Source organism: Poecilia mexicana, unplaced genomic scaffold (assembly GCF_051168715.1).
Source record: "Poecilia mexicana isolate PSO_F unplaced genomic scaffold, ASM5116871v1 scaffold_17, whole genome shotgun sequence".
NCBI classification, from domain to species: Eukaryota; Metazoa; Chordata; class Actinopteri; order Cyprinodontiformes; family Poeciliidae; genus Poecilia; species Poecilia mexicana.
This window is the reverse complement of record NW_028263386.1, coordinates 9,119,407-9,141,558: the sequence shown is the minus strand read 5'-3', so window position 1 is coordinate 9,141,558 and position 22,152 is coordinate 9,119,407. Positions and strand designations below refer to the sequence as shown.

The 22,152-nt window shown below is 42.1% G+C and overlaps 1 protein-coding gene across 5 annotated transcripts in view; it reads right to left on the bottom strand.

Annotated features, from left to right (window-relative positions):
- LOC106914758 (protein tyrosine phosphatase receptor type F) overlaps window positions 1-22,152 on the bottom strand; it is a 235,999-nt gene that overhangs the window by 65,990 nt on the left and 147,857 nt on the right. For 4 of the 5 annotated variants that reach the window (XM_088014931.1, XM_088014930.1, XM_014981784.2 and 1 more), the window contains 7 exons: window positions 18,854-19,123; window positions 15,823-16,404; window positions 14,964-15,097; window positions 14,348-14,492; window positions 8,967-9,272; window positions 7,451-7,644; window positions 910-936 (listed from right to left, as the gene is read on the bottom strand). In XM_088014931.1, the coding sequence (XP_087871057.1) occupies window positions 910-936; window positions 7,451-7,644; window positions 8,967-9,272; window positions 14,348-14,492; window positions 14,964-15,097; window positions 15,823-16,404; window positions 18,854-19,123 (1,658 nt within the window). The remainder of the gene's footprint in view (window positions 1-909; window positions 937-7,450; window positions 7,645-8,966; window positions 9,273-14,347; window positions 14,493-14,963; window positions 15,098-15,822; window positions 16,405-18,853; window positions 19,124-22,152) is intronic. The other variant, XM_014981785.2, reaches the window with a different exon arrangement.

Here is a 22,152-nt window from a genome sequence, read left to right as displayed (position 1 = left end):
TGTATGAACTCTTTACTTTATTTGTGAGTAGAAACAAAATACTGCTGAAATCTCATTTTCCGCCTTCTTGCGTTCCACATATTGTGTATCGTCTCATCATATCAGCATCCCCCTTTCCAAACCATCGCACCTTCCCACATTTCTCTTCAACGCCTGACTACGAATAGTAAGTGGCTCTGCATTTACAGTTGTGCCATACGACTTCTAGGAGGTAATAAGCCATAACAAAGAGCTGCATGACAGCCATGGAGCAGAGAGCTGCCATCCAGGCGAATGAAAAGAACATGAAAGACTGGTGGAAACCTCGGAGATGTGCGGAGCTGATAAAACCCTGCAGCTCCTCCCTTCAGATAGACATGTCATCTTGAGCGGTGGGGGGAGACAGCAGGTTAGGCGAGCCTGATTAATGTCAGCGTCACACTGAGATGGTGACACCCAGCCTTTTGACTGCAGTGTACACTCCGTGGTTGCTAGCACTCCATGCACACTGCACCACAGGCCTCCACATTTGCAAGTGCACAGCTGCTACTAGTTTGTCTTATTATAAAATGTTGACCTGTACACATTTCTTAGTGGAATAACACTCATGCTCTGCAGTTGCAGTTGTGCTGATAAAAAAAATAAAAATAAAAATGAGCGTGCAAACACACACACACACACCCACACACGCACACACACACACACACACAGAAAAACTCTTGGACAGACGTTTCTGGCTGCGGTTGTGATGGGGTTATGATCTTTCATGAGGATTCACACTGAGTGGATTACAGGCATGGCTTACACAGAAACAAACACACACATACACCGACTCGTGATCCAAAACACACAAGCACCCCAAACACTGCAGAGGGGAGAAGAACCTGCCCTGCAAGACAAACCCCAGCAGCACACATGAGGGCTACTCACATGCTCGGTGGACTCTTCAATGTTCCACTGATGGGAGAGAAGACACAGGACAACAGGGCGGGGAAACAAATGAGTCAGAAACACAACAGGCAAGGGAAAAAAAGCACTCGTCTTTTTTTCACTGGCAGATGAATGTAGGTGTCAATAGAGTCATGCTGCGGAAAAAAAACACTGTGATGGAGGAGATGGAGGGAAGGAAATAAAGAAACGACGGAAAGCTGAGTGGCATGAAATAAATTGGAGAAAAGCGAAGTGGAATGGTTGTGAAATCATTGTTCGCAATGCACTGCCTTGTTTCCCCATTCACCTTTTGAATCCGGGGAAATTTAAAGCAACCTCTGTTAGGTATGATAGCTGCCTCGTTGTGGACATAAACTATGCAGAGTCTGTGAAGCGTTTCTCTTTCCCCTAACGGAGGCGGAGGGAAGAGCCTTTATTCATTACATTTCAATATATGTTTCCAAAATGTTCTCCCTGCTCGCTGTGCTCGACCGAGTAATTCCCGGGGGGGAAGTGAAAGCCCATTTCGGTGCCGCGGGGCTCCGTCAGCGTCGAGCATGAAATCCTATTACCAGTGCCGCTGTGTTAGCCCTGTGACATCAAACCCCGCTGATGCAGAACGCAACGGCTGGTGTTCACCAGCTCAGTCACTGCAGAGGAGTTCACTGATGGGTGGCCTGGCTGACAACGGGGGCAGGAGAGATGACACTGGTGACACTGATGAGGGACAAAGTAGAGAGGAGAGAACGGGTCGGGGTGGAGGTGAGGATGCGTGGGCGACTATTGTAACAGCACTGGGGGAGAAGCAGGAGAGCAGAGGCAAACGGAGGAGGGGACTGGTAAGGCCAAAACAGCATCAACACATCGGGAATAGATGTTAAAGGGCCAGACCACCCATTTGTATCACCTAAATTTACAGATACATAATTATAGTTTCATGTCTGATTTCATGTGTTTGGGTGTAATTAATTGAACTAGAATACAAGATAGGAACACAAGTTTTGCTCTCTCTCGCCCTTTGCAGCCTGAATGAACTGCAATGTCAGTGACATTTTGTTGGAAATACTGATTCTTTTGAATGGTTTAATTATTCACTAATTGCCCAGTCTTCATTTAGTGACAGCTTCATTGACTCATGTGGTGCCGTCTGGTAGGAAAAAGGTTGGATTTTTGAGTTTTGGATGATTTCAAGGTGCATTTCTAACTGTTTTTATTTCAATTCACCACAGATTTATTGACTAAACTGCCTGGGGTAGAACCTATGGCTGCGTTCACACTGCAGCCTGAAGTAACTCAATTCCGATTTTTTTGACGTAATGCGACCTGTATCTGATCTTTTCATGGCAGTGTGAACAGCACAGGTCGGATTCTTTTTCGAATGTGACCCATATCCGATACATATCCGATTCAAATGCGACCTAACGTCCAGGTCGCCTTCATCCGAACTGAACGTCACTGATTCTCAACAAATCTCACTATTCTGCGTCCTGATAAGCGCAGGAAGAAAAACAACAACCATGATGGATTATATGAGGATTAAGTTGTTAATATGCTGCTCCAGCCGGACAACAACTTCAAATGTGTAAGCTAAGCTCCACCGTTAGCCTCCATGTTTACTTCCGCAAACACTGAGCACTTCTTCTTTTTATGGCAGTTGGCAGAACACTGAGAACGCTGACGCTATTGCGCCCGACACTTTCAGGTCATTTGCCCATTTACACTGCAGAACGCATACAGGTCGCATTTACTGGCAGTGTGAATGGCCCCGGAAAAAAATCGGAATTGCCAAAAAATCGGAATTGGGTCACTTCAGGCTGCAGTGTGAACGCACACTATGCTATTATATTAAGACTCCCTGCCCCCAGCTCTTTCTATGGGACTCCAAGGTTATCCCAGCCCAGAAAAAATATATAGTTCTGTGAGGTCTATCCCACAGGAACATGCCTGAAGGATCTCCATAGGGAGCTGCTGTAATTCCAGATTGACCTCTATTTAAGGCAAATCCCAGCCACCCCTCAAAGGGACCTACCTTCCTATACTGTCCCTTGTAGCCAAAATCAAGACACAAGAACTTTTGTGTGTTTCTTGAAAAACTCTGAGTCATTAACCATCAAGTTTTTGTAAACTGAAGGAAACAACTCATAAAGTTTACTCAGTAGAAATATAAGTTCTTGTTTTTCCTGACTTTAACAATAACACACCAGTGAGTCATAAACTGCGAAGACAATGATCATAATTCATATAAAAGACTAAATAGTCTCCACCCGGTTCTCAGCGGATGGTTTTTATTACCAAACTGTTAAGAGACATAAGAGCCAAGTCTGGTTGATGTCCCGGTTGTATCAAGCCCAAACACATGGCACATCAAAATCTGCATCCCTGTGCTCCCCTGACATAGCGGGGCACTAAAAGTAGCGTTTAAGAGCAGCTGCTGCTTAACTCCACATCTAACAATTTGCGATGTTCCTAATTGCTTAATTTGTTTGCCGTCAATTCAGCTCAGTATGTCAACAGAACAGCAAACACATTAAGGTTCACAAGTTCCTATCGCATCTTGGGCTTAATCCCCTTTCAGCTGCAACTGCTTTTGCTTTCTGCCTAAATCCACAGGAGAATTATAAATTATCCTCCATTTATATTTTGAATACTAACGCAAGCTGAAAACACATCACTGCTGATAAGCGTCGTTTGTGGAAACGGAGCGGTATAATTTGCAGGCGGGTGAATGCAAATGTGATGACATGGGCTGAGATGTGTGGCTATAAAAATGGGAACGAGGAGAGAACGAGTGATGTGGAAGAGAAGGAGCTGTCATGATTGATGGAGTGAAACGAGCTGAGGTGCTTCTTTTCTCCTGTCCCCCCCGCCTCCACCCAAACCCAACCACCAATTTCCATTCAACTCCAGTCTGGGGCAGCGAAGGCCGTAGAGGCAGTGAAGCATCACCTCGCTCGCACAAACTACAAAAATGCATGAGTGGTCAAACCAAATGAACCTGGAAAGTGGTGCTGAATGGAGGCAAACTCGGGCAGAAAGGGAAACTTGGGTGGAAGCATGGAGTGAGGCTAATGGCTTCAAATATTCAGCCATTTCCAGTGAAATTTCCAGTACGCTGTATGTGAGAATGAGCCTGGAAGTAGCTGCGAGGGCACTACAATGGAGCTGGCGTTGGGTTGCCAGCTCAGGTTTGGGTCACTCCTCCAACAGGAGAGCGGCTGCAAAGGGTTGATAACATCACACTGTTAACTTGGCCTTTGGTTTAAATTTAGCAGGGAAATGAGGGCGATGTGTGGGCTCCTGCTTGAAAAGAAAAGAAGCGCTTAAAGCGCCCACGCTCAGGCGAGCTCTCCCAGCGCTTCAGCTAACCCTGAGAAAGGCTAAAAAGGATCCAGAAACATGGAGACAAAGAGAAGGGCCGAGCAGGGGGAGGTGGTAGTGGTTGTGACAGGATCTGCAATTCAATCACATGGCTTAGGGTTGTGATTGAAGTCTGAGGTGAGGTTGCGGTGTGCTTTCAGAGACCTGGAAAATGCGGTATTTGCTTTTCCTCCTGGCAGGCTCGCTGTGCATCAAATCCAGGTGAAAGGGCGGCTATAAAACTGATTTCACAAGACATTAACAGAATGTCTTTGGAGAAACACATTGGGATGTGCCAACACATAGGAAAATTGTTTTCTCCCATTGATTCATTATCAATTACAGGTGTGTGTTTGCAGCATTAGTATGACTCTCAGGATGAGTCACGAACTCTTTCCGACCAGCTGGAACGCCTACTACAGGGCTGATCTTTGCAGGAAGCATGCTGGCTCATGTTATCTCTGTTGTTGAGGTACGAAAACGGGAAAACGTGTGAAAAAGGAGGGATTGTTTTAAAACCAGTTGAACGATAAAGCCTAAGAGACTGTTGGCTAACTGTGTGGTCTTCTAATGAAGTCTGGGCAAGTCTTTGCAGGTTGACTACTCAATGATGAGTCTGTTGAGATGACTCAACCAAGGGTAGCCGACCTGCACGCAAGGACCTGGTAATTACTCAACCAGCTTTCAAGCAGAACAGGGGGAAAAGGAGGCCAAACTTGGGAAAGGAAGGAGAGAAAGGAAGAAAACTCCAAGGTCTGCCACGGAGGGGGCAGTTAAAGGTGTCCCGAGCAAGAGACTGGAACACGTGAGCGATAAAGTGCGCCAAATTACAGCGAGCTTTCATATTTATTGTATGCTCCAAATGAGACATGGCAGGGAGTATTGTTTGCATAACAAGTAGGGTCATGTTCAGTTCAGTTTTCACAACTCAAAACAAATTCATGCGGAACGTGCCGCCACGGAGAAAAACACTCGAAGGAAGATGAGCAACCACCACCATGTTTTTCTCAGTTTCCATACCAAACGGTGCTGTCCCGGCTGTCGAATGCTCCCCTACACACAGTCGGATAACAATGAAGTGTCAGCAGCAGCTGCCAGAAACAACTGCTCTTAAACAAAGGCTGCGCTGTGTTTGGGAGATCAGGGCTCACTTTTGACCAGGTGTAGAGACATGGACGATGCCAGTCAGGTTTTTGTCCACATTTATCCTCTGCCATCTCCTCTCAAACCTAATGAAACTTATAGAAAATGAGTTTACATAAAATTGAAATCCAAAGCGTCTGGGTTAGCCTCATTGCAACAGTCCAGTGGTGAAATTAAATGTTTCTAAAAATGAATAAAAGTTATCAGAGTTGAGTAAAAACCGTAACAGTAATTTCCTTTACAGACAGATGGCTTGTTTTTAGCTCTGCGTACACTTTTAGCTTTTTTTACCCAAAGAAAGTACCACTGGTCTAACGCTTCTTTGCTTGGCTCTTTATACTTTTAGGCACAAGGCACTGAGCTACTGCTGACAGGAACTTTGAATACTCTGTTTTTGTCCACAGAAGTAACCTCTGGTTCAGAGGTGGGTTTAACCATGTCCTATTTTTGGACTCAAAGGATGATGGGGCTATTGAGACCATTACTTTTGTGTACTCTACTTTTAAGTATCATACATAGTACTCCTGAACTATTACTATTACTATTTTTTTTTTAAACTCTTTCTCACATGCTGTTTTTATTTTAATTATGTAAAGCACTTTGAAATGCCTTGCTGCTGAAATGTGCTATACAAATAACATTTGATTGATTGATTGATTGATTGATTGATTGATTGATTGTGTCTAGCTGATTCATTTGTCTTGTCAAAAAGAGCGACTAAGACTTTGACACTAAAACAGAATAATCTATGTTTGTACAAAGAAAAGTATCCCTGGCCAGGTACCTTTGTGTTTAGTTGTGTCTCTTTCCTGAATGAAGCCAATAGGAGGTCTTGCAGCCATTAACTTTGCACAGCCTTTGTTTTTCTTTCCCATAGAAAGCAAAAACAAGGTTAACTGTGTGCTGTTTTGCTAAATAAAAACATTTACTGAGTTACTGCAAACTGGTGTCAAGAACAAACACCAGTAGAGAGGATACCTTGCCATTTGTCTGTGTATTTTATTTATTTTTTGGATGGCACCTCATACTGAGCCAGGCTTGTCTGGTGCTTTCTTCCTTTTAAAAAGGCAGCATTTTATTTTTCTTTCCACTGTCACCAAATGCTTGATCTGGTTGAAGAATCGCTGCAAGGTGTTCATTTTTTGCCCACCGTCATTAAATGATCACCTGAATTTGATTGTGCTGTGTTACTATTTGGATCAAAGGGAACTTCAAGTAATTGGTCCTGAATCTGACAGTAAAATCTAAGACTTCATGGGAATCAACTGTATTGATTATATTGGGCTAAATACACTTTAACAGATTAAGTAGACCAAATTGGACTGAATAGGTTGGTGTGAATGCAGTGGATACTAATAATAATCACATGCTTCTGTTAAAGGCGACAGAAGGTTAAAGTACATAAACACTAATGCTAAGACTAACAAACAACCAGCAGGAGGTTTTTAAGCCGGTTTCTTTTATTTGCAAATTCAGGAGGCTGTGAGAGTTGGGTTTTCATGGCTTAAGGATATTCATGAATCTCTGAGACCCATTTAAGGATTACAATCTCATCCATCTCCTGGTGTTGTGCGGCTTTGGGCGATTCAGTGCACTTTGCATTACCGTGTAAAGGGGCAGTGTCAGGGAAATAACTTTAATTTATAAACATGGTAACAAGGCAGTGCATATGTATTGGTGTTAAAACCGCAAGGGGGGCTGCATTGATTTCACTAAGCCACATCCTGATGTTACGAACAGAAAATATATCCAACAGCTATTACTGTAGAATTTAAGTGGATTTCATTCTGACAGCTAATCCAAAGCTGTGGGAGCTGGGTACCAATTTAGAGTCAAATGTCACATGTGGAAAAAGATTACGGTTACCGAAAAAAGGGAGGATACTGCAGTCGACAGATATAAACTCCAGTGTGTCTCGCCCGGTGTAAGAGAAGCAAAGTGTGAAGAGGAGAGGACAGTAGAGAGACGGAGTCATGAAATGTGGACAGCAGAGTCAAGAAGGGACAAAGAGAAGCTGGACCAGAATAAAACTACCCATTACCTGAGCCTCTGGCAAAGCCACATCCATGATGTTCGGCTGGCCTCGTGGTTCGCCGTTTTCCAGTCGGGAAAAGATGACTTGGTAGCCCCTGATTTGTCCATGCTGCTTCACCTGTATAGGAGGCTTCCAAGTAACGCGGATAGCGGTGGAGTTTATGGCCTCAACCTCCAGCTTCCTGGGAGGGGCTCCGGGCACTGCAAACCAAACATTGAGGGAGGGAAACGCAAAACAGACATGAAGAGGTTAAAGACATCAGGAAGGAAAAGAGATTTCACAGTCAAAAAATATATATATTCCAGTGGTGATCTTCCATGTAAATCACAGGCGGAGTCCCGCAAGGCCCTGCTCTTAGTCCAATTTTTATTTTATTCAATTTTTATTCAGTTTAAGGTGTATCACAATATGTCTTACTGTTTGAATGCTGATGACACGTAACTTTGTAATCCAGCATAACCACAGCCTGTTACAGTTGCTGAATAATGTCAAAATGAAGGGCTGTGGGCCAAATCCAGTCCACTACAACGACTTAAATATAACTAGATAACAGTCAAATATTATTTATACATATATATTGTTTTCTCTGAGTGCCAAATTGTTTCAATGTTAAAGAATCCTAAAATTTTACTTCTATTAGTATTTGTCAAATTCAGAGAAAGTTCTATTTTAACAGTATTAGTAGGCGATACATTCTGCCACAACCAGACATTCATGATCCTGATGTAGCCAAAAATATCATGTGCACCTTTGGTGTACATGATATAAATTAGTGAAAAGGTCAGAATTTCCTCCAACTTCATGGGGGGAAAAAAACTTTGTTTAAGCCAAAATGTATGTTTAGAAATTATTGATACATAAAGACTGAAATCATTAGTAGTTACTGCTTTTATCCCATAAACATCTTGCGTTATACTTTTTGCTATTATTCGTTTAACAAATTCCTCCTTTTTCTTCTGTTATCTTGTCTTGACGAACCAAAAAACTATCAGACATAACTTTGAGTGACATTAGTTACAGTTATAAATCTAATCGTCACTCACTTCAGATGTTCTAAGGCTCCCGCTTCCCCCAAAACACCACATACCCAACAGCATGTAGTCTAGTCATGTCTGTAGTGCCCTTAATTCCAGTAAGAAATTAGCCGTGTTGCAGCAAACTTCAAACACATTAATTATAGACGACTCTCTCTTAGGAGAAGCCGCCCTCTATCACACTGCAAACAAAATGAGAAACGTGTTGGAAAAAAAAAAGAGAGACAGAGAGAGAGAGAGAAGAGTGATAGAAAAAAGGCGAGATCAGTTTCACTTCTGTTCTTCAGTGTGGGGAGAAGAAGATAGCATTCACACAGCACAAGCAGAGGAAAGCGACACAGCACTGAACCCCAGGGAGTGATGAGCTTCAAGATGGAGACAGGAGGAAAAAGACGGTGATCCCAATCGGCTACCACCGCCAACGAGCAGGAGGAGGGTGAAGGAAATCAGTGACAGGCTGCTTCGAGCGAGCGACGCGGAAAACCTACCGTCCTCCTTGGTTCTCATCTTGACCGGGGCACTCTCAGGGCCTGGGCCCACATCAGTGTGCGCCCTCACCCACACCTCATACTCAGTCCACTTCTCCAGGCCTTCCAGCACGTAGCTGGTGGCGTCTGCACCGATGTCGGACACATCGCGCCGCTCCGTGTCCTCTCCCGCTGGAGCCTGGTAGCTGATTGTGTAGCGCACGATGGCACCGTGGCGGCTGTCGGCAGGCGGCGCCACCCAACTCACCTTGAGGCTTGTGGAGGTCAGGCTGACCACGTGAACTTCCTGAGGTGGAGCGGAGGGAGCTGCAGGGGGGGGAGGGGGGGAGCAAAACCACACGAAGGAAGGCCACGGATCAAGCAAACAAAAAATAAACTAAAAATGCACACAAAACATGACAAAACTAAGGAAGCTTTTTGCTGAGTATTCAACTTGAATCGTTTCCATTCTGATAAATGCTAAATTGTGTTAATCATATAACATATAATGTAGGGAATCTGTATATCTGTTTCCAGAGATGTAGGTCTGATGTTTACTTATGCCTGTTAATGTGCATTCTCACTCCTGCACTCTTCCAAAATGCAAAATTGCTCAAGTTTGAATGCAAAGAGCTTCCCTACTAAACAGGATGCTACCTCCAGACTGAGAGATTTGGATGCAAAAAAACGAAGAAGAAGAAGAAAAAAAAAACCTTATCAGTCCAAAGCTTAAGTCGTGTTTGGCGCCACGTTTATGCAGGAGGCAATGAAATCACAGGGTGAGGCGGACAGAATATAAGATGTGCCAAAAAGTTTACAAGGCCGTGTGTTTTATGAAGACGTAATTTGTCCCTAACCGCCCCCCGTGCTGCCTCTTGCAGCACGCGGTGGGAGCAATAAACGGGCCACGGATGTGTGAGATTGTGAACAAGTGCGTGACAGTGTGGACTGGTGTTAACACACTGAGGCAGAAACTCTGGGCTTCGTTAGAGAGCTTCGCTGCAGCTGAGATGGGCAGTTAAAGACAGCATACGGCCTTGGCTTTTACGATCAATAACACTTAAGATGGCTTCGGCTAACATCTGGTTTGTTGCCACTGCAATTTCAGCAGATAAAAAAGGAAATACTGTGGTATAATCCATAATATGATGCTCTGTCATTAACCCACAGATCAACAACTGAACTAAAAGTTAAGTAACTACGTTATTAAGGTATAAAAACGGCAAATTTTAACCAGTGGAACTGTTACACATTTTATAATAAACTTGAATGTATTTAGTTTGATTTTATGTAAAAGATTGACACAAATAGCAATGTAGAAGAAGCTTCTCTTCTCTGTATAGACAAAACTGCACTTTATTTGCTAATAGTCAAAAATTATAGTGTGTAGCAACCCCACAGCATAATGCTGCTACCACCATGTTTGGGTAAATCAAACATGTGGGAAATGGAAAACCATGAACACATTATGTTCACTGTGAGACACAGTGGAGGCAGCATCATTGTGTGGGGATACAAAAATACAAAATGTGGAAAAAGTTCAGGTTGTGCGTATTTTAAAATCTTAAATTTTAAAGTCATCATCACTCTGAGTTAATATTCAACTTGAAAAAATGAAAATAACCAAAATTGTCTAAAATAATCAGTTTAATAATCCGCTGAAGTATAAATGTTTAAACTCTCGAGTCTGGAGGGAAAAAAACAACAAAAAAAAACAGAAACCAAACACTTTCAAGAAGCAGAACAAAACTGAAAATAAAATACGACAGCATCCAAATATTTCATGCAGCTAAATGCATCATGAATATATTCAACTTGATAAAAATAAGATCTTTAAACAAAACAGGAACTTTTTTTTTGTTCAAGCATGCAGATGAAATCTAACAAGCCAATGCCAACACACAAAACTTCACCTTTAAAAATAAAATAACTGATAAACAGATGCGCAGATGTGTCTGATCCACAAGAGAGTGAGCAGAAGAACTACAAAGGCTTCACAGCAACTTGTGTATTGAGGAAAAAGTGGCAGACTGATGATTCTGCCATTGAGCTCCAGATCAAAAATCAGGAAGATCAAAGTGAAGGTGGACCTGGGGAGGACAACACCAAAGGGAAACGGAGAAAACTTGCAATTATGGCGAATGACTGCAGCTCAAATCCAGATACGTTTAAACTTTCAGCAATCGGAATTTTATCTGCTTTCAAAACAAATCAAATGCAAATATTTTTTCAACATTTTTCCTCCCGACATTAACGGCGCAAACAAAACTCCAACAACCTACACACTCAGCATCAACCTTTGTACGCGAACTGCTGGAAAAAATCCTCGGCTTTAATTTTTGGCAAAGCGAGAAAATCTGAACATTCACCGCACCTCGACCTATTGATTTTCACCCATCTTAATCACTCGCACATCAATGCCTTCCCATTCAATTTTAGGTCAAGTATCATGCAGCTGTGTCAAGCCCTCAGCTGAAGCACAGAAAAAAAAAAAGGTAAGTGGATCTTTACTTCTGATGCTGGCTCTGATTCCTAAAAAATAGTGCTGAAAATTGAAATGCAGCCCTGGAGAAAGGAATCATTTCAAACCGCCTGTTCACTGCAGAACCTTCCCAAGGCTGCTGGCAGGCGTTGAATCGCACCACAGCGTGCAACTCAGATTTGTTTCTCTGAGTTTTGTGGACTTGCTGTTATTCTGATTCTGTTTGTTTAACTATCATGCCTCAGCAACAAGATTTATGCATGATTTTGGTAAAACTTAACTCATTTATTAGCTTATTTCCATTCAAATTTACACATTAGAATTTCTAACTGCTGACTACAGTGCTGTGAAAATCTTTTATGGTTTTGTTTTTTTTTTTGGCCAGACTTTAATGTTATGAATAAATCGAACTGCAATAAAACAGAACAAATACAAAATGCAGCTTGCAAGTAGCTTTTTTTTTTTTTTTTTTTTTTTTTGAGAAATGTGAGATGTTTGCAGTGATGACGAAGCTCCTGTCTCTTTCCTTAATGCTCATTGTTTCTTATTGTTGAATATTGAGGTGAGGGAGGCCCTGCCGTGCTTTAGATGTTGTTCTGGGATCTTTCACGACCTTCTTGAGGAGACTACGATGCACTTTTATTGTAAATTTAGCAGACCGGCCACTCCTGGGAAGGTTCACCACCATTTCATGGTTCACTGAAGTCACAAAGCATTAGAAACGCCTTTGTGGCCCTTTCCAGATAGATGTTGGTGACTTTCTTTTCTTTTTTTTCCTTCAGTTTTATTTGAATCTGTTTGAGATTTGTAGTTCCCTTTCGAGATATTTAAGCCTACTGTGTGTTGGAGTCAAATGTCACATGTCAGACAGCAATCATGCCTGTGTATGTGAGTGAAATCCAACCAAAAAAAAATGAATGTAATCACATTTTATGTATGAATGAACCAAGGTGTGGAGAAAGCTATCCTCAGAAACTGCTTTTTGTATTTACTCTGGTCACCTTTATTTGATAGAATTTGTTTGTTGATCTGAGATATTTAAGCAAAAAGGAAATCTGTAATGTAATCCAGTTACTGTGCTCTACAGATCCATAAGATCCTTCAAACGTAGCCAAACAGCGACTCTAACCGTGCGCACCGGTGCAAATCCACCCAAATCAGCTGCCGCTAATTGACAACAACTCCATGATTAACTTTTATTAATCACCACAATTTGATCACGTTCCACAATTAAACACGTCCGCTTTTGAGTTTGTTTGCTTCCCAGAAGCCGCAGGCTTCGCTCGGACAGCCTCCGTCTTTTGTGAAGGAACAAGCTCCACACTGTAGCATCTCTGTGTTTGTTTCCATTGTTCCGCCTCCAACCGAGCGACGTGTCCTCTTTCTGGTCCACCACACTCAGTCAGCTTTTGGAGCCACCTCACATGACTCCAAAAAAGTCCTCTAGTCAGGTTGTTCAGTATCTTACTGAAGCATTTAAAAAGCTTTCCAAATGTTTCTCCGTTACAAGCCTTTCATGGGAGTTTCATGTTGAAGGACACAAAGTAGTGCATCATTTTGAAATGATATCTAGTTGGCAACTGTTTTGTTTTTACAAATAAAAGTCTAAAATTGTGGTGTCCATCAGTATTCATCCCCTGTTACTCTGACACCAAACCACCTTCCCACAGATGCCAGAATAAAGAAACACAGCCCATCCATGTGAGATTTATTGCCCCTATAAATCACAGCTGCACAACATACTCAGGGTATCTGGAGGTTTCAGCAGGTCAAATTTAAGACTGTTGAAGACCTTTTCAATGCAACCTTGAATTAAATGTATGACCAAAAAAACTATAAATATAATAGGGGATTGTGGGAGGTTTTTCTTTATTACAATTGAGCATCGCAAACCCCCCATAGTGCCACGCTTAAAAGCTTTTTCTGCACATAATGACCCTAGCATCGCACGGGCTGGCAACAAAAGCGAGCCAGCTAGCTAGTTAGCCAGAATGTACTAGAAGCTAGTTAGCTGTAGCCTCAACTGCCTTGAGTCACAGAACGCAATGAATTTGTCTGTGTGTGACTCAAACATTTGCCTGACAGAAAAGTCAGAGAAAAATAAACTACAAAAAATATATTAGATTAAATATTCCTACTAGTAAAATTTAAGATCTGTGATTAATGTATTTAAGGCCAACTTTGATTGATTCAAGATATTTAAAGATACATGAATTTAAGACAATTTGGATAACGTGATCATACAAAATCCCAAAACCACACAAAAGTTGGTGGTAGTAATGCAGCAAAATGGGATATGATCAGTTTTGCAAGACATTTTTATTCAAATGATCACAATAACCAATCATGAGCGTCTGTTATTTTCCTCTCAAAGCTGTGTGCAAAGAAAGCGTGCGGTGCAGCAACCCTTCGGGGTGAGGTGGCACAAGCATTGTGCCTACACAGCAAATAAAAAAATAAAAACCAAACGAGTGACATTTTGAGTGCTGGCACTGTAAAAGCACATAATGATATGAGGCAAGGCAACACAGCACAGCTCACAAATGTGGGAACAAGACACATTAAACGTACCTTTGACACAGGGCCTGCCCTCTGCTAGACGGACAGGGGGGTTAGTGCTGGCGACAGAGGGGAGGTGGTGGAAGCGGGGAAGCTGACCGGGATGGCTGCTCTGTCAGCATTATATGCTGCTCTGAGATTGATTTGACATTCAAGTTGCTCACACTCTCTCTTTTAAGGTCTATAAAACTCACATTTTACCCCTCACTCTCTCTCTCTCTGTTTCACTCACTGAGGGGAACGACCTGAACCTGCTTCAGCCGCCTGGAGGTGACTCTCTGAAATCACTGGGTTAGTGGCTAACAAGCAGAAAAGACAGAAGACAGAGGCAGCGCCGGGAAAAGAAAAATGGAGCACTTACTGGACTGAGCAGTGCGGGCTTGGATGGGCTGGGTGTAGACACCCAAACCCATTTCAGAGCGGGCTGCCAGGGAGAAATAGTACATGGTGTCAGGCTTTAAACCATCCACAGAGTGGGAGCCCGCCGGGCCGAACGTCACGTGTTTCTGGAGAGACAAATAAAAAATAAAAAAAAACAACAATCAGTGGTGCTGCACGAGCTAGTTCATGTGCTCTACAATAACAAGATGATATAATCTTCAACTGCAGTCCAAACAGTCATACATGACTGCCAAAGGGAGCAGAAGCTGCTCGTTCCAAAAACAAGCCGGCCTCCAGCTTCCAACTGGTTCGGTCCACCAGAGTCCCAACAAACGGCCACAGCAGAGAGAGAGTAACAGAGCAGATTGTGTCCACGTTAGGTTTTTCTCATCAGCTGGGGAGCCGACTACATTACTACAATAACACAGCCTCCCCACTCAGAGGGGTTGCATCATGAAGAGTAGGAGTCGTCTGCAGTTTCACTGTGGAAAACGAGACAAATTCAGCAGCAGACGGAGAGAGCGACAGGGCGAGCTGCTGTGCAGGAGAGATAATCCCGACACGAAGCGGTCTGAACGTCGTGTTCTGATGCTCACCTTGCTGTCTGAGCCGGCCTCCCAGTACTGCAGCTCGTACTTGGTGATTTGGTCCTGCATGGGCCACAGCCACGTCAGCGAGATCCGGGTGTCCAGCTCGGCTTCGGCCTCGAAACTGGACGGCTGCGCGGGGACTGGAGCGGGGAGGACACGGGTTAAAGCACGGAGGCAAACAGGCTTACAAAAGGTTTCATTCTGTCACATGGAACATTAATTGTTTATGCATTTCACTGGGAATTTATGTAATGCACAAATACAATTAGTGCTAAATCTTGAATGGCAAAGAATAATTAAATATAGGGCTGAAACGATTCATCAGATTAATTGTGATTAATTATTTAGCTAAATAATCATTAAGTAATCTGTTAATCGTTAACTGTAGTGTTCAGATTCAAAAAAGGCCAATTTGCTGAAAGCACAACATACTTAAGGGAGTAGTTAAGCTAAAACTGTGCAATTAATTCATTGATGATTATTTCAGGAATCAATTCATCATGATGAATCCGATTCCCAGGTTTTATTTAGGGACAATAGAATAAAGTGGGGCTCCGATTGAATACACACCAAAAAAATGAAGAATTGTTTTAATTCTACATAATAAAGTGTCTATGTTAGTCTAGCACATGAAATCCCAATGAAGTTGGACTAAGACTGAATGTGAAATAGTACCAGAGATAAAGCCCTGCGATAAGAACGAACATCAAGTTGAATATCTCTGCTGGATGATTTTATCTCAAACATACGTGCGTTTATGAGCTCTTACGCAAGCAGTCAGATTAAATGCTTTCCACGAACAATGCATTCCTACTTGTTACACACATGAAGAACTCCAGAGCCTCTCAGAGTGGCTGCTGCTCACCTCCCTGCTGTGTTTTGACTTGCAGGATGTCAGAGGGTGGTCCGTCACCTACGGAGGTGAAGCCCAGCACCCTGAGGCTGTAGGTGATGTCAGGCGTCAGGCCAGAGATGGTTGTCAGGCTGCTGTCGTCCGTGTTGTGCTTCTGCCAGGCGCTGAGCGGGGCCGTCATGTCGGAGCTGTAGTAAACCCGGTAGCCTCTTATCTGTCCGTTGGGCTCCTCTGGCGGCTCCCACTGGACCAGCATGGTGCTGGCGCTCAGCATGCGCGCCTGGACGTGGAGGGGCGGCGACGAGGGCGCCTGTTCGCCGGTGCGCGTCTCCACGGGGTCGCTGGGCGGCCCGCGGCCGATGTTGTTGATGGCCATGACGCGGAACTCGTACTCGGAGTACGGGCTGAGCCCGCCGATGCTGTAGCGCGTGGTTGCCACGCCCTCCACCTCCTGGAAGCCGTTGTCCGACGACTTGGCTCGGTATTGGATCATGTAGTAGGAGACGGGTTCTGGGTTCCCGGAGTCCCACGTTAGCGTCACGCTGGTGGCGGTGGTCTCCGTCACGGTGAGGGAGGTCGGGGGTTTCGGTAAGGCTGAGGACGGAGAGACAAATCATTAGCTTTGACTATTTTTGTAACAAATCAATCAATCACATGATAAAAAGAAACTGGACAAGTTTCATTTACATGATTGTTTTGTTCTTCTCACGTCTTTCTCTCTGGATGACAAAAGGCCGTCTGATGCATTGATCTCAACCAGCCTTTATTTTGAAAGGCAGTCTTACTTTTATATCTATTTTATTTATTGTTTTCTTTATTTAATTTTGGATATTTAAAAAGTCCTCCAGTTTCAGTGTTTAATGTTCCTTAAAAATTAAGTTTATTGATCTTTGAGAGTGTGTATTTACATTAATATTAGCTTGTCATATTATTATAAGTTATTATTTTATTTTTTGACAGGCGTCTTTATATTATATAATTAATGTTCCTTTGAAGAAATTGTATGCATAAGCTTATGACTGTTTGATATTTTTCTTTATTTTAAATGCAAAAAAAAAAAAAAAAATCAAGATAAAAACACATTTTGTAGGAAACCTTAAAAATGTGCAGCAATATAGATTATGTTGTATGGACAAAAGAACGTCTGGATATGAAGGTTGCAGATTCATTAAATAGGGTAATTTCTCTGCTGTTTTGGCATCTGGACAAAAAATTAATATCCTATCACTCTTGGACTTGTAAGGTCTTGCAAACAGTGAATGGAGACGGTTTGTGAACATTGATGGATACAGAGAAATACATTTTTCATGTTTTGTTAACCAGAGCCAGTTTAAGAACTCCTGCTGAGATTTAACCTGAATTTAAAGTCCAAATAAACACATGTGGGGTGTTTTTTTGCTTTTTTTATTAACCAGTGTATGTTTTGTCAAAAGAAGGAAAACCAAAATATTGTACTTATTGTTTAGGTTTAAAATCAGACTGTGACACATTTAAATATAAATCAATGTAGAATCCTCTGCCTTTATCAAGTATAGGAAAAAACATTTTTCAATATTAAATTCTAGTTTTTCCGTGCCAACTCAGACCTGGAAATGATCATAAAGTAAATGACAGACTTTCCCAGACTGCACAGAATCACTGTATAAATTATGCGCTTTTCAGGTAATTCCAGGAAATCTGACAATTTTGATAAAACACTTGTAAAGAGTGGATAAACAAAGCTCATTAAAGCTCACGTCACACTAACCGGCCCGATCTGCTCGCCTGTAAGCCATCCCCTAAAACACTGTCAGCAATAATCAACCCAAAAAGAACAGCAAACCTTAAGTGAAGTCACAATTTTGCTTAATAGTCCGACAATTACTGACAATAAAAGAAAATTGCAAGAGTGGTTCCTGCTGTTGCAAATGCAAGCCAAACAGAGGGTCCGTATTAAGGCCTCCTCAGGGAGACGGGTCTGTAGTGCTGTGGTCCCTCTAATGACTGTGACATTTTGTGCATCGATCAGCCTGAGTGGAAAGCCAAATCAATACGGACAAATACTGATACCAGAGGCCGTGATAGGTAGACAACACCTCTTTAAAGTCACGTACACGCTTGGATATAGAAGCAGGCGGAGAGAAAAATACAAGCCAGAGAGATCAATGCATCGACGAGGAAACTCCAAACCCTTGATATTTTTTAATTTGTAACTGTAAAGTGTTTAAAATTAGTTTCAAAGGGCATATGAAGGTGTTTTTTATTAGATTATGTTTTAATGATCTACAGAGCCTTGCACAGGTATTAACACTCCTTTGAGCTTTTTCAACAGATGATAAACACACAAACTTTAATGTGTTTTAGTGGGATTTTAAGTGACGGATCAACACAAAGGTGAAAAACGTTGTGAAAAAGAAAGAGTAGTTTTAAAAAAATAACATTTAAAGTGCAGAGGACATTACCAAAACCCATGTATTGATAGTTTAAGTTTGTCACAATGCTTTTCTTTTCAGATTGTGGATTGAACAGTCCTTCATAAAATGTTGAACTGGATTTTATTTACCGTAAAGGAGTTGAAACTGTCCAAATCCACAATCCTGCACTGCTTTGTGTTGGACTATCACAAAGGTTTTGCTTGCATGGTGACAAAAAGGACTATTTAAGTTGCTTGCATCAACATAGGGGTGGGGATTTATTGTATTGTTTATCAGTTATTGTGAGAATTTTGCAGAATTTTGATTTATTGTTTTTACAGTAAATGTCAGTTCATGTTCTTAAAAAACTGACTGAAATGTTATTTTACTAATTTCTGCACAGCTTTTTTTCTACAAGAGCGTCGATAAATATCAGTACATTTAAAAACATGACTCAATTAAGTTTCTCTGTACAGCTTGGTGATATAAATCAAACCGTATTTCAAATAAGCAGCCACAGCCACACAATGGCCTAAAAACAGAAGTAATAAACAGCTCATTATGATCATTTTTAGTATTATCACAACAGTATCAACAGTATTCTAAGTCTACCTCAACGTTGTTCTTTTCTCTTCAAATCTGCGCCTCACCTTTGACAGTAACCTGCGCCGTGGCTTCGATCATCCCCAGAGAAGACATGGCCACGCAGGTGTAGTTGGCCGACTCTCGGATGCTGGTGACCTCCAGCACGTTGCGGCCCAGTGGCATCTCCTCCTCCTTGGTCAGCTCCACCTGACCCATGGTCCACTTGACGTAGGGCATAGGCGAGCCCACCGCCACGCACGTCAGGTTGACGCTGCCGCCCGGCATCACCTCTTGGTTGTTGGGTGGAATAGAGAATCTAGGTGGGACTCTTCGCACTGAGAGGAACAGAAAATGAAAGGAAATGAGTGTAAGGGTATGCAAGGTAAACACAATCCTTCCTTGTGTAAAAACTCGTGAATGTTCTCTCTCCATGCAACATCACAAAGAAAAAAAAAAGTCTCAGAGAGTCTAATAGAAAGGAGGAGCTGATCGCTTTTGTCCAAATGTGCGGGCGAGCACAAAGGGAATAAAAGGATTGTCACAAAATGGCTCTGGATATTCAGAAGAAATCTTTTTTTTTCATCCCTTTCCCCACAATAAGAGAGAATATTACCAAAAATAGTCCAGTTTTGCAGGAGACTATGTCCGGACCTCTTTTGTCAAAGTGTCAAACAGTAGCGGTAGTTGCATCATTGAGGGACCCTGTGAAGTTGCCATTGTTTGATTTCTCCTCCCTCTCCCTCTCTCTCTTCCTTTCTCTTTCTCTCTGGATCCTTCAGCTCTCTCCCTCTGTCTTTTTCGCTCTCTTTGTGCAGTTCTGATATGCAGATAGGCTGACATTAAATAGAGGTTCCCATGGAGACAAGAAGGGCCCGTTGACGTCGCTTGGGACAAGGCAAACACCAATTCAGAGGGTCTACGGCGCACTGAAAAGCTAGCCCAGGATAAACAGGCAGCCAGCATTTACATATGACTTTCTGTCCCCATGAAGATGCATACCAAATGCCTCTCATATTTACACATTTTAGATCCCTTTCCTGGGAACTTTTGGCAAGAAAGTTATCCATATGACACTGCAGGAGGGGGGAAAAACTGACAACACTTTGTGAACATCCATTAGTGTCACACCTGTTAAATTTATGACATGTTCCAGTAGTGTGCACTCAATCTAAGAGTTAGAGGCTTTAGCTTCTTTATCCTCGACTATGAGGAAAGTGAAGCTTCGCCAAACATTTAGCTTCCCGCTGAGAACCCATTATTTCTATTCCACCTCTGCTGTTCATATGTTTCCAAGACACTAACAGCAAAATAAAAAGAAAATACTCTCCCTGCAGAATTCGCACTGCTTGTCTCCCCTAATGCACTACAGTATCTCCATGTGTCTCAGAAAAAAAAAAAAACTAACAAAAAAAAAAAAAAAAAAGAAGAAAAAACCCTCAACTATAATTGCTCTTATGCTCGGGTCTACATGAAAATGGATTTTCAAATACGAGTCTGCCTCCAGTCCCCACCGTCAAAACCCTTCACCCCCCTCTCCCGGATCTAATTTGAACCGGAACGTCGTTACAGCCGTGCTTGTTATTCCCCTCATTATGTGGTGAAATGGAAAAACACAAAAGCACCTTTTGAGATTCCAGTCAGGGAAAAAGGCTGGTTCTCTGGCCGTAATAAGTGTGGGGGGGTGGAAACCAGGTTCACATTCATCTGAATTTTCCCATAATTGAGGCTCTGCATGCAGACTTTCTGCTGTTTTAATCAACAGATTCACGTGGGATGAAGCTACTTGGCTCGGTATCAAAAAATAATTAATATCCCAAGTTTGAGCCGCGGAACACTTTGGCAGCTTTGCTTTTGGAATTTGGCCTCGTGAGATTCTGTCACACAATTTCCAACAGCAGAAACGGCCAAAGTTGCGTAAGACTAAAGTTGATTTTCCTCAACATTTAATTAAGTTTTTAAAATGGGGCTCCATGACGAATGGATGTCATGACATGTCAACTTTTATGAAATACACGAAAAATGTTTTTCTTTTTTTTTGCCATGTAAAGATTGGATAGTTGAGGTGCTAGCTCTGAAAGCAGATAGAGACGCTGGTCTGGACTAAAGCATGCATGGGAGCTGGAAGGTTTGACCTTAAAAAGTTTCAGCTTGTTTGGCGCCGACAGGATTTTTTTAAAACTGGCAATCTTTTTTCCAGTCAGTAAACGCACCTTACCTGTGCACATCCAGGTTACAGTTACACTCTATGGCATCGATGCCATATTTGATTTTGAGAATGGCGTCAAAGAAAGCAGATAAATCTAACAAGCTAAATACCTATTTTTAAGAAGACATCGAAAAAGGTGTGAGTTAAATCAGGCTGTAAGACAGAGAGACTTCAGCAAAACTTTGGTCGACAACAGCAAGGCTGTTTTATTCTTCTAAGTTTTTCATTTATCCGTTTCTCATTCAAAATAATGATTTTACTCTTGTTGAAATCTCAAAGTTTGGGTAACCAAGAAAGAAGCTTTAACATACTGCTGTCTCAGCGGCGCTAACCACAAAATATGCTGTGAGATGCAAAAGACAGTTTAAATGTCAACACAAAAAGCATTATGAAAGAAAAAAAACATGTTTTATAACTAATCTCTAACACACACAGTGTGACGTTACCTTTTCTCTAAATATAATTAATTAGCAGCCACTATTTTGATTACTGTTCTTATCTTTTTTTCTATTATAGTTCTTTAGCAAGTCAAAGCTTAGCTAAAGTTGGAGATCAAGAAAATGAAAAACTATGAGTAAGGGGAAAAATCTGACATTTTTGTTCAAATTTCATTAATAACCGACTGCAGGACTTGCAGTCGAGGCACTTCTGTTGAGCTTTTTAGAGTTCATATTGGAAGCCACGTGTGTCTTTTTACAGTAATGTTTCTTCTTTTCATTTTAATTCTCAGAACAAGCAGACGGATGTAGGCCAAATATAAAACCATGAATCCATTTAGCTCAAAGCAGCAGTTGTTCTTTCGCGATTCCATAGACTTAAGAGTACTATGAGCAGTCAGTCAATGGGGGCTTGTGTATATTGAACACTTAATGTTGTGAATAATTCATGGTGCGCGGTTAAGTTTGGAGAGGTGCTTTGGAACAAAATGACTAGAAGGCAGGTAATTGTTATCGATTCCCCCGGAGCCTCTCTCCTGTCGAGAGCGGCTCGGAGAGATGGGCTCCGGGACTCTATCAAAACCACAAAATAAGCCCTGTCTCCACTCTGCCTGCCTGCTTGCTGGATACCTATAAATTTAACTGCCCTGACAAAGTGCCCAAGGATAGCAGAACCTGTCCAGTCAATCAATATCTGGCATAAACTGGCACAGAGTCAGCA